Here is a 12,924-nt window from a genome sequence, read left to right on the forward strand (position 1 = left end):
GTGGAACACCACAGCTCACTGTGAGGGGGGGGGGATAGGGTACCGTTTACCTCCACCATCTGTTCCCTCCCCTCAAGGTAGGATTGCATCCAGCTCACTGATAGACTATCAAAACCAATTGCTTTTAGCTTGTCAATCAGAATGGAGTGATTGACCGTGTCAAAGGCCTTTTGTAGGTCCAGCATGACCTAGATGTGGGCAATATGACCAAAGTGTCTACACATTTTCACGATGCATCACAATATTTTGTCACTTTGCTCCTCTATAGATTTAGCAAGTTACTGAACAGTACAGACCAACTTGTGATAATATATAGTTTCAACTAATTAGAGCTTATTCAATCAAATGTATCACTACTATATGTCTAAGGCTATGAATTAGAATTTAAAAGCGAACTACACCCAATTTCAGAATGCATACGTGTTATTCCTCTGGTCTAAGACACTATAAACATATTAGTGAAAATTAGCAACTCTCTCCCAAATCCAAAAACCTAGAGTGCTAAAAGTTAAACGTGTGATGATATTCACCATGAATTAATACTATAGGCCTATACACATTATACACTTCCAGCTGTTGAAGATTGAAAACAGAAAGTGTCTGGAGCTATCACAACTCAAACTACTGGCTAGCAGGCACTTCAATATTACAAGGTAACTCTACACAGTCATGTGTGTGTGTGTGTGTGTGTGTGTGTGTGTGTGTGTGTGTGTGTGTGTGTGTGTGTGTGTGTGTGTGTTTATGTGTGTGTGTGTTTTTTTCTTCACTTTACCAGACACATTCTTTTACCTTCCAAACTGAATGGAGAAAGGTTTGGTTGTTTATCTGGCAAAGTGTCTCGTAGAATAGACAAACTGCTCTCACCACTAGACTAACACACCCAACCACACAAATAAAAATTAGTTTTTCCTTAGTTGGAATATAGGCCTACCTGGTCTCATCATATTGGTGCGTCTCCGGTCTCTCAGAGCATGAGTTCAGGCAGAATGGGATTCCTCACTGCAGTTCTGTTATAGCCAGAATGAAACTCCTCCACACCCACTGAGATTAGAGGTGTGTGTGTGTGTGTGTGTGTGTGTGTGTGTGTGTGTGTGTGTGTGTGTGTGTGTGTGTGTGTGTGTGTGTGTGTGTGTGTGTGTGTGGGGGGCGTGTGTGTGTGGGGGTGGCATCCTCGTCACCATGCAATGGCGGTGAGAGTGGCACATGCAGTTGTTCGTGTTCTCCTCATGGCATCACCATGGTCATGGCCAGGGGCGGACTTAGCCCATTTGGCGCCCTAGGCGAGATTCACCACTGCCCGAGATTTCTTCTTTTTTTTGTAATTATTATTATTTTTTTTTGCTTTTTTCTTCATAGTTCTCTAACGTTAGTCTTTCTTTCCTCAACGTTCAATTCTATAAACACTTGACCGATACCCATCAATGCACAGCGCTCTAGCATGTTCTGACTGTGAACACCTAAAGCTGAGGCTCAGACCGACCGACCGTTTTAGATTTTTGGCTCATTTTCCCTTATGTTAGAATTTTTTTAATGTAAAAATAATGGTTGCAGATATAGAGGGGGGCGCCAAAACTGCAAAAAAAAAATTAAAAAAAAATTAAAAAAAAAAAGAAATAAAAAAAAAAAAAACTTTTTTTGGCGCCCCCCTCTGGGTGGCGCTCTAGGCGACCGCCTATATCGCCTGTAGGAAGGTCCGCCCCTGGTCATGGCGTGCTTTATCAGGGGGTGTGTCTTGGATGGGGATGTGGTGGAGATTGAGGTGTGGGTTGTTTGGGGACTGGCTGTTCGGGGGGGGGGGGGGGGGGGGGTTCACATGCCTTCGGGCAACACTGTACTTATTGTACTTGTTTTATACATATTCGTATGTCTGCATTTTATACATTGTTTTTATTCTGTTGACTTGTTTTTATTCTGTTGACTGTATGCTGATTTTATGCTATCTTCATTTTGTGCTACTTGCTGTGAGGCACTTTGGGCTGCAGTCCATGTGTGAAGGGTGCTATATAGATACACTCAAAAAACTGGGATTGGGGTTAATTAATATTTATTAAATAATTATTAGTAACTTATACATAATAAAAAAGACTATGTGCTGTATGCAATAAAATTGGGCTGAATTCAACGAATTTGAACAATTTATTAATTGCATTTTACACAATTTTAGTTGAATAAAATTAGCTGTGATACATTGAGTCGAATTTTATTATATTTTATCAGCAATGTCAGAGATGCAGAAAATTGATAGATTTTACTCATTAGGAGGTCTTTGGTTTTAATCACCTGGCACTTTCGCAACTTTATTTTGACACCACGTGGATGATGCGGCCAATCACATGCAAGGATCATGCCATTATATATCCAAAGAGAGCGATGTGGTGCAGGGGCCAGGTGGTATGCACACGGACCTCAGGTGAGTACATTTAATCTGTTGCCTGTTCTCAAGTTAATGCAGTACCACTATGTTTTTATTCATGCAACATGCTTGTCATGGGGCTATCCCATGCCCTGTAAGCAGTGGCGTCGCGTGGGTAAAATAACAGGGGAAGCCAAAAAAAATTATTAAAAAAAAGATTATTAAATATTTTTATTAATATTTTTTTTTTCTTTTTTTTTAAGTCAAGCAGTCACCATGTACACTACAGTATGGCTCGGCGGCCAGTCAAACTTTCTTTTTATTTATTTAACAGATTGCAGAATGGGTACAATACAGTACGGCTCAATACACACAATTGTATTGGGGATGCAGACCAGAGAAAGACTATGCGTGCACCTCATGGTACCAAAGCACCTCAAAGGCGCTTAAAACAAAATTACAAACATCACAAAACAAACTGGTCAGACTACTACTTGACCTGAACCCCAGAACCCACCTCACCCCTGCCCACTTTGCCAACCTAGGATGGCTTAGAGTAGACGACAGAGTACAGCAACTTGCAATGGGCCTGGTCTACAAGATACACTATACGACCGGGGTGCCCATGTACATGTCAAAATACTTCCCAAAGGTCAGTGAATACCACAACCACTACACCAGAGGAAGCTCAACAAATCATGTTAAACCCAGATTCGGCTCAAACAAGGGACTAAACACGTTTCGCAATTATGCCACAACAATGTGGAACGCCCTACCCAAAGCTGTAAAGGAATGTGAATCCCTGCCCACATTCAAAACCGCTCTTAAAGAGCACCTACGGGAGGCTGCAATTCGAAACTGGCCACCGTAAATGCCCAAAACCCCCACCACCTCCTAATAGACAGTCTCCTCCCCACAGCATGTATATATTCCCTCCCCGCCGTATGTATATTTCCCTCCCACCCACCCACCCCCTCCTAATGTACAGTCCCCTCCCCATCATATGTATATACTCTGTCAGGATCTAGGGGTAACAGTACTGTATATTTGAATACCGCTTATGTCACAAATGTATCAGTACTAAATACCTACATGTCCCTATGCCATAAATGTCATGTATGTTGTGTATGTCATAAATGTCTATATGAATTGAAAATGGGGGACCCTGATGGAAACAAGACAAACGTCTTTCTCAGGTCTGCATCCCCTTAACAATTGTATGTATTGAGCCGTACTGTATTGTACCCATTCTGCAATCTGTTAAATAAAGTTTTCATTCATTCATTCATTCAGACGTTTGTCTCGTTTCCATCAGGGTCATTAATACTGCTGGAGCATTGGTTCATTTTGTCAGATCTTTCCTTGCACGATTTTGCGCGCCGCGTGGGAGCAAATTCGAGACACATATTCGGTTGCAAAAAGGTGTCCCACGGTCCCCTCTATGGCCGTGAATATTTTCACGCGGATCGGAATCACGGCGCGCCCATGGGACACTTTTCCGTTTCGGCGCGTTTATTCCACGCTTTCGGTTTTCCTTTTCTAAGCATTTTCGGGGCTACATGTGAATGAGTAAAGGTTGCGGGACGCCCAGATGTTTCCACGATAGAAAGCTCGCGTGGATCCCATAATAGGCTCACTTAATACAGCGTTTTTAAAATCACGCGACATTTTCAGGGTCGCGAGCCGACCTTTTCCCCTCGTTTTCGATGATGGAAGTGATTTAGGAAAAGCTTCGGCACGCCGAGAGGTACCCGTGGATTTAATCTCGCGAGGATCGGGGCAATATTCGGCCCGTGGGAGCAGTCACGGGTTAATACAATGTTCAGAGTGCAGAGGGGAGGTGTGCAGAGGGGAGGCCACACTCAGGATTCTTCTCACAGCCCCGTTTTAAACGTTTAGGGTGTTGCAGTCAGCTCGAATCTGATTGGCTAGGATCGGATTTGGACTCTAGATACATGAATCACATGGTTGAGGCTGGAGAAAGAGACCTACCCCCTGCCTCCTCTCCTCTATAGCTGCAGTGAGCATAGTGAGTCTGACAGTGTGTTAGAGGGAGTGAGAAGGAGAAGAGGGAGACATTTAAAAAAAATATATATATATATATATATATATATATATATATATATAACACAGATGCACAGATGAAAAAGAATGTAAACTATATTAAAAAAAAATTATATATATATATATTATTTTTTTCATATTTCATATTTGATATTAATTCATATTTTAATAGGGAGGCATGGCTTCCGTTGGCTTCCATAAGGATTCGCCACTGCCTGTAAGTAGGGATGCACATGGGCCTTAAGTGGTTTGACCTGTTCCCACATGTGGTCATGCGGCCAAACATTTAGTTTAGGCCTTCGGCCTAGTTTGTTTTGTTATGTTGTTTTGTAATACAGACACATTGGTTTAAAGCATAACATGTTATGTAGAATTAAAGTACATGCATTTGTTGATAAATACCGTTTGTCTGTGCTCCCACTTGGTTCCTTGTAGGATCTCTGGCTGCCCAACCAGAACTGGGAGAGGCCAGGGCCTTTTCTGGAGGGGAGATTTGGAAGGAACCAAGTGTGGTAGAGTACAGGGGGGGGGGTTTCATAACGAGAGGGGAATAGGTTTATGAAGCGCCCTAAACACTGTTTAGTGTTTGGTGATGATAGAACATGGAGTAATGTATCCATGTTGTCCAGAGTTATTGGATGTGTAAATTGATGTCTGTATTGATTAATTGATTGTTTGTTTTTGGTTTGTCCCTGTAGGAGGAGCTTCCAGCATAAAGCCAGGGATGGAGGCTCCTCTCGGGGAGAAGTAATGACCGGCTTGGAAGCGAGACACAGCCGTACTAAGACCTATAGGTCCCTTAGCCAAGGGTTGTTTATATTTGTTAGAAGAAAGTTTAATCATTTTGTATTATTTTTGTATTTATGTTAAATATGTTTTTTCCCGTTTTTTCCCACTGGGGAGCAAAAGAACAAATAGAATAAAAAACCAACCACTGGGTGATGGCAACCTGACTCGGACTGCATTTTTCCTTCGCATGGCCGCCTCCTCACAATTGGTGTCAGAAGTGGGATCATGAGTTAATATAGCCCAATTTAATTTTGCAAGTACAACTCAATTTCACAAGGGAAATTGATTTAAATTTACTTTAAAATGTTGGGCTATACTAACTCATGATTTGGCATGTTATTACTAAATCCAACACATTTTAACTGTTATTATTATTAACATGCACTTAAGTTTTTGGTTTAAATTTAGTTCACTTCAATTCAATACATTTTAATCAAATTTATGTGATTAAAATCTATTCAATTATATGACGTGTCCCTTTGTTGCCTTAATTTTTTTTAAGTAAACACTAGTCACATTATTTACAGTGTAAGGAGAATTTGAAGGACTTATTTTGGAAAATGTGTTCAAAAAGGTGTTAAATTGTAAATAAATATTTTCTAATTATTATTCACATATACTCCAGACCTCCAGGGCCCCGTTCCCCGTACCTGGATAACTGAGTTAGCCGGATAACTTTCGGTCAAGTCTGACTTAAGCCGGACTTTCCCATTCCCTGAAGCTGGATTGTCTAAATCACCATGACAACAGATCAAAAATTTGAGCCTGGTCGAGAGCAGGGTTAAGTTCAAGTTAGCCGGATGAACCATAGCCACGCCCCCGCAAAGAAGTGACAGCTTGTTTCCTGAAATTATTCCCACAGTCTACGATCTGCATTATACCATTCTGAATTACGTTTTTGTGCTCCATTCTTCCAGAGGGGGCTTTTGAAATGTAAAATAGACCCAAAATGCTGATACTAAATTCACTTTGTCCTAAATAATGCACGTTATATATACCGTGGCGCTCGCTCGGTGCGATGTACACATTATGTGGTTATTTTAACAACGCGCAGCATTGCAAATGTGAATCCCGCTGGGATATCCTTAATGATTGAAACCTATCGCTCGTTCGGCTCGGATTCCCTTCATATTCTCCGCTGTGGATGAGGAGCGAGGAAGGAGAGGAGCGCCTGGATTCTGTTTCATTCAAGCATAAATTGAAACGTTATGCGTGGATTGTGGCCACACCCTCGCAAATAATGGCATGTCCCTTCCTCAGAGATCCGATTGACGAAGAAGCAATCATAGTCCGATTAGCATTTCATAGAGAGAGAGTGCTTAGGGATCGCCAAGATCCGTTAGCTCATACTAATGAGTTCCTGTACGAGCGCTATAGATTTAGCAGACAAGGAATCATTTTCCTCCAAGACCTTCTCGGGCCACACCTTGTTAATCAAACACGCCGCAGCAGAGCGTTGAGTGTCACCCAGACCCTCTGCATTGCCTTGCGTTTCTTTGCCAGTGGTACCTTTCTGTACACCGTAGGCGATGCGGAGAACATCAGCAAAGCCGCTGCATGCCGTGCTGTTCGCAAAGTATATTTGGCCTTGAAGACGTTCATGGATGACTACATTACATTCCCTGGCCGTGTCCAAGTGAATGTAATCAAAGAGGGCTTCTATGGAATTGCGGGTAATTGAGTTATTCAATATTCCACCATTTAATTAAAGTGCATTTATTTATCACTATTCCTTACGGAGCTCATTATTATTATGCAGAGTTTCCAAATGTCATTGGCGCAGTGGACTGCACGCACATCAAACTCAAAGCACCCTCTGGCCCAAACGAGGGTGATTTTGTGAATCGAAAAGGCTTTCACAGCATTAATGTGCAGGTAGGCCAACTTATGACAATTCCCCTCAAATTACATTGCTATAAAAACAATCATATTTGTTTTAACATAGGGGTCATCATGGACCTTGCAATTGCCTGCTGTATGGCTACCCATGTACTGTACAATAACCATGACTTGACCGCAATTCATCTTAGATGATCTGTGACTCCACCTGCCTCATCACCAATGTTGAGGCCAAGTGGCCGGGCTCCGTCCACGACTCCAGAGTATTCAGAGAGTCTGCACTGTGCAACAGCTTCGAGCAAGGTATAGCAAATATCATGTCATCTATAAATGCTTATTTCATGTAGAGGTGATCTAACATTGTATATTATATACTATAGGTCATTACGATGGACTCCTAATTGGAGACAGGGGTTATGCATGCAAGCCCTACTTCATGACCCCCTATCCAGAGCCAGCACCAGGGCCTGAAGCCCGTTTCAACGGGGCTCATGCTCGGACGAGAGCCCGGATAGAAATGACCTTCGGCCAACTGAAGGCCAGATTCACGTGTCTGCGCGGGCTGCGGGTGGCACCAGACAGGGCATGTGACATCACTGTGGCCTGTGCAGTGCTCCACAATGTGGCAACACTGAGGAAGGAGAGGGTCCCAGTCATCCTGGACCATCCTGAGGATGACCTACAGCCAGTCCACTTGGACGAGCAGACCGGACAGGCTGCAAGGAACAGAATTGCCCACCATCATTTTGGTTAGGTGTTGAGTTAATTTAGGTTAATGTTGGACTCATTTTACGTATTCCTCTTTTCATGTTTGCATGTTCAATTTATATGGTTATAGGCTTTGCCACCCTCTTTGCTTTCAAGTTATACCCATTCATAGAGGAACATGTACAAGAAGAAGAAGAGATCCATATGTTGTACAATAAAGCCTTTATTGATTTTGACTGTCCGCCTGTAAATGAAAGTGCACACAAAAAAGAATTTCAGTTAAGTTGCATTTCATGCCAAAGCTCACAAATACTTTAGGCAAAGCTTCACAACTTACAATCAGCTGCCGGAGTCTGGTGATCTTGAGCCTGCGGAGCTCAAGGCCATACTCCACATACTGGATATCCAGCCTCAACTTTCTCTTATACAGTGACTGGACACTCTAAATTAAAAGAAAGGGAAATTAATGTGTGGTGGTCAGATGGCAACTGAACTCAGACCTCCCCTCACAATGTGAGGGTATTAAATGATAACTCACCTCCCCATCCCCGGCTGAGTGAGAGGGGCCTGCAGGCTCCGGCCGTGGTTCAGTACCTGGCTAAAGGAATGCATTGATTTAGTCCAAATACCACTCACAGCGGGTGAGTTGGATAGGGGTATTAGTTTCCACAAATTGTTTTTACCACATCGCCGGAACAGGCAGTTAAGGTGTCCTCGCCATCGTCTGGACTGTCCGTCTGTTAGTGAATTAGGAATTATTAGGAACTTTGGAGAATTGTCTTTGGTTTTTTAAAGGACACACACAATGAACATGTATTGATGGTTTTATTTTGGTATTCTACAAAGCAAAGTAGTAGAACCTTTTATGAAAGAGAGAAAATGACCGACAACGTGTAGGCTGAAGCAGAGGCTTATAATTGCTATATACCCTTTTTACATTAGATTATTTACCAAAAACACCAACATAATTCAGTAGATGATATTGCAATGGTTTGGGATATTTTTCAATGATCTTCTGATTATTGATTTCTTTATTGCTAAAATAGAACCATTACACAATGATGCAGCAATATCAACTTACATCAGTGGTCTCCTCTCCAGCAGCAGGTCCAGACACTGCAAAATGTGACGATGGTTAACTAAATGAATAATCATGAAAGAGACTCATAGAATGAAGTGCACCTATACCTTTGGGATGAGGGCTCCAAGGATTACTCCCCTCTCCGGAGGAGCTGCCCCCAGCTACACCCTCCATTATGGGTCTTCCCCTGTTGTGCTGGAGGGCCAGCTCCTCCGCAGGAGTGAAGTCAGGGGTCTTCGGCCCCCCCCCCGTCTTGGCCATGTCGGCCCTCTTTTTGTTTGCTGGAATATGAAGGATCATACGACATTGACAAGCTGTTCAATACAATACCATGGCACAAATTGTATTAATTCACTCACTCACCATTCTGAATGATATTTTTGTGCTTGGTTTTAACTTGCTCCCATGTCCTTTTGGACTCTGGGTTGTTTCTATACATGGGGGTTGAAAGCACTCATAATTATATGACAGTGTTGGTAGTACACCATAGCATATCATTATTGTAGGAAATGATTAAGGTGGACTCATGAATAATGTAAGAATAGAGAGGATCACACGCAATTTCATTTCACTGCTTCAATGTATTGAATGTCTGACCTAATACATATCCTCATATACGTATCTATTAATCCATATCAATTATATGAATACGCTTTGGGCTTTTGTATCTACTTATTCTGAAAGTTGTGATAATGAATAATATACATTTGCCCAACACTTACGCATTTAACTTGTCAGCGATGTGTTGCCACGCACTCTGCCTTGCCCTCGCAGCGGTGGCGGTGTTTGACTTTAACATTATTATGCTCTTATAGTCTTCAAATGTTCTCATGAGCAATTCTTGCTCAGCGGGGTGGAAGAAATTTGCTCTTGATTTCGCCATTTTCGCTCTGACATCTGCATTTCTGCACTCGACCTCTGATGCCTTTTAAGGTGACGCGGCCGCGCGCAATTATCCAGAGTAGTCAAGTCTGGTTTGAGTTAACGAGAGTCAATCGGCCTTCGAGGAACATGAATAGCCTGGCTTCAATCATCTCGTTAACTGAATCTGGATAATGGGACTCTCGATCGACTTAGTTGAACCAGGTACGGGGAATAGGGCCCAGGCTTATAGTGCTTGGAAAGGAAATGTGTTGATGCAAGTTTGTTAAAAAAAAAAGTGTGTTTGAAATTTTTAAATCAAGATTTCATGAGAATCACCCACGTACACATCTTCACAGTCCAGCAGAATGTTCTACACTACTTGGCTCTATGGCCTCACATCTCCAAAACTGCTGTTGGGTGTTGGTCACGCAGGGACGCTCCGCTCTATAACCACACATTCCATGTTCAATTACGTGGAATAAGCACATCATTTAAAGGTCCCATGTCTTATAAATAGCCTTTTCCAGTGTTTAGCATTGTTTTCTAGCAATGTGGGGTTGTATCAATGGGGTCTGTGTCTCTAATTCTCATTTTGGCTCATCAGTCCAGTCTCGAGTTCACGAGATCCTCCCTCACTGAACTAAGCCATTCTGATTTGACTGTTTTGCTGACATGAATAAGGCACTGGTTGTAGTCACCGCCCACAATCAACAATTCGCTCAACAACAGAGCGAGTGGAAATACTGACACTTCCTCAAACAGGTTGACGTGGCACGGGTGCCGACAGAGAGAGCAGAGAACGAGCGAGCGAGAGAGAGGGAGAGAGAGACAGAGAGGGAGAGAGAGAGGGACACGGAGCACCCCACACACACTCCCGACCGCACGCACGGGGAAACGCACGCAGTCGGGAGCACTCTTATATATATTATATTATATCACTATATAATACTATACTATAATACTATACTATTATATATTATATTATCTTATATCACTGTCAACCTGCTGCAAAATATCATTGCGGACGCTCCCACGCGCGCGCCCGTATTCCGATCCGTGCAATAATATTCACAAAATTGTATCAATTCCCATCCCTAATCACAGGGGTATATATTGTCATTTGAAACAAGTTACCAATGCATTGTCCCGTGGGCAGGGGCGTAGCTGGGGGGGGGGGTAGCTTAGGATGATTCCAAGGGCCCAGCACTGGGGGGGGGGCTCAAAAAAAAAAATTTTTTTTTTACTAAACATCACTCAGGTGTATTATTGATGCTCTCATTGATACTATGTTTGTTTCTGAAGTGTGTGTGTGAGATATATAGAGAGAGAGGGGGGGCTTTGGTAGACTATTGCATTGGTCCATTCATTGAAGATGAACGCAATGCGACATCCTTTACTAGGCTCACCCACCAACAGTGCAGGTGCTGAACTGCTGATCCGAATGTATAGGTAAAAACCATATTATGCGTTTTCATCAATAAAAAAATGGCCAAAACTATTTCTTTCATGGGGCCCAGAATCTGGAGCTACACCCCTGTGTGTGTGTGTGTGTGTGTGTGTGTGTGTGTGTGTGTGTGTGTGTGTGTGTGTGTGTGTGTGTGTGTGTGTGTGTGTGTGTGTGTGTGTGTGTGTGTGTGTGTGTGTGTGTGTGTGTGTGTGTGTGTGTGTGTGTGTGTGTGTGTGTGTGTGTGTGTGTGAGTGTGTGTGTGTGTGTGTGTGTGTGTGTGTGTGTGTGTGTGTGTGTGTGTGTGAAGAATCCTATAAGTTGGCTGTACGTTTGACTACAGTCTAGAAGCCTTTACAACCAAAATGTTGAAGTATCAACTGTTAGAGCAGTGGTCACCAACCTTTTTAAGCCCAAGATCACCCTTTTTTTTTTTTTTTTTGGTGAAGGCAAGATCTACCTACTGTATTGAAGCGTTGAGAGAAAAAGACAGCCAAGATTGTACTTTAAACTAAATTACTTTTATTTGCCTGTATTCTAATTACATGCAATGCTTTGGTCCAACATTAAAACGTCAAAGTAGAACTATTATGTACTTTCTCAGTCAGTGCTAAGTGCAGTCATCTTATGCAGCATCACTTTTCAGATCAAAACAAAAGTAGAACTGTAATGTGGACTTTCTCATATTATTAACATTGACAAACATATTTACAATTAGCATTTTATAAAGTAGAACTGTAATGTGTACTTTCTCAGTCAGTGCTAAGTGCAGTCAGTGCTAAGTGCAGCATCACTTTTCACATCAGAACAAAAGTAGAACTGTAATGTGGACTTTCTCATATTATTAACATTGACAAACATATTTACAATTAGCATTTTATAAAGTAGAACTGTAATGTGTACTTTCTCAGTCAGTGCTAAGTGCAGCATCACTTTTCACATCAAAACAAAAGTAGAACTGTAATGTGTACTTTCTCAGTCAGTGCTAAGTGCAGTCAGTGCTAAGTGCAGCATCATTTTCACATCAAAACAAAAGTAGAACTGTATGTGTACTTTCTCAGTCAGTGCTAAGTGAAGCATCACTTTTCACATCAAAACAAAGGTAGAACTGTAATGTGGACTCTCAGGGTAAGATCTAAAAATATATATATATATATATATTTTTAATTTTCATGGAAAGATCTACAGGGACAGTCTCAAAGATCGACCAGTCGATCAAGATCGACAGGTTGGTGACCACTGTGTTAGAGCATACCATATCACAACTGGGCTACAACTGTAAACTTTTGGTCTTCATATTTGGAAGCCTGGGTCATGTTCATAAGTTGGGTGTTAGAGGCCTTCAGATGGCCGGTCTTCCGAAGAGAAGAGCCAAACAGTTAGCAAGATATTGCTCAGTGTCAGCTATTATTGGCAGCCGCGCAATTTGGAGAAGACGCTGCTATCTGTATCCATGAGCTGTCAGGTTCATCATCCATGTGTGTGTGTAACTTTGGTTGCCATTTTCAATTTGGGCACGAATGTATCAGAATAACCCACAATGTACAAGTGCACTGATTTGTGTCCTTTAAACATTGTCTTTATGTGGACATAAATAAAGATTCTAAATGTGTGTGTGTATGTGTATGTGTATGTGTATGTGTATGTGTATGTGTATGTGTATGTGTGTGTGTGTGTGTGTGTGTGTGTGTGTGTGTGTGTGTGTGTGTGTGTGTGTGTGTGTGTGTGTGTGTGTGTGTGTGTGTGTGTGTGTGTGTGTGTGTGTGTGTGTGTGTGTGTATA

General features: G+C 42.1%; 1 protein-coding gene across 1 annotated transcript in view; it reads right to left on the reverse strand.

Annotated features, from left to right (window-relative positions):
- Window positions 1-6,493, reverse strand: part of LOC311241629 (amine sulfotransferase-like) — a gene marked incomplete at both ends in the record, with an annotated part of 34,381 nt that extends 27,888 nt beyond the window's left edge. The window contains one exon of the mRNA XM_084330505.1: window positions 6,436-6,493. Coding sequence (XP_084186631.1) covers window positions 6,436-6,493 — 58 coding nt within the window. The remainder of the gene's footprint in view (window positions 1-6,435) is intronic.
- Window positions 6,494-12,924: the final 6,431 nt, after the last annotated feature.

Source organism: Notolepis coatsorum, assembly GCF_963971535.1.
Source record: "Notolepis coatsorum genome assembly, chromosome: 15".
In the NCBI taxonomy this organism is placed as follows: Eukaryota; Metazoa; Chordata; class Actinopteri; order Aulopiformes; family Paralepididae; genus Notolepis; species Notolepis coatsorum.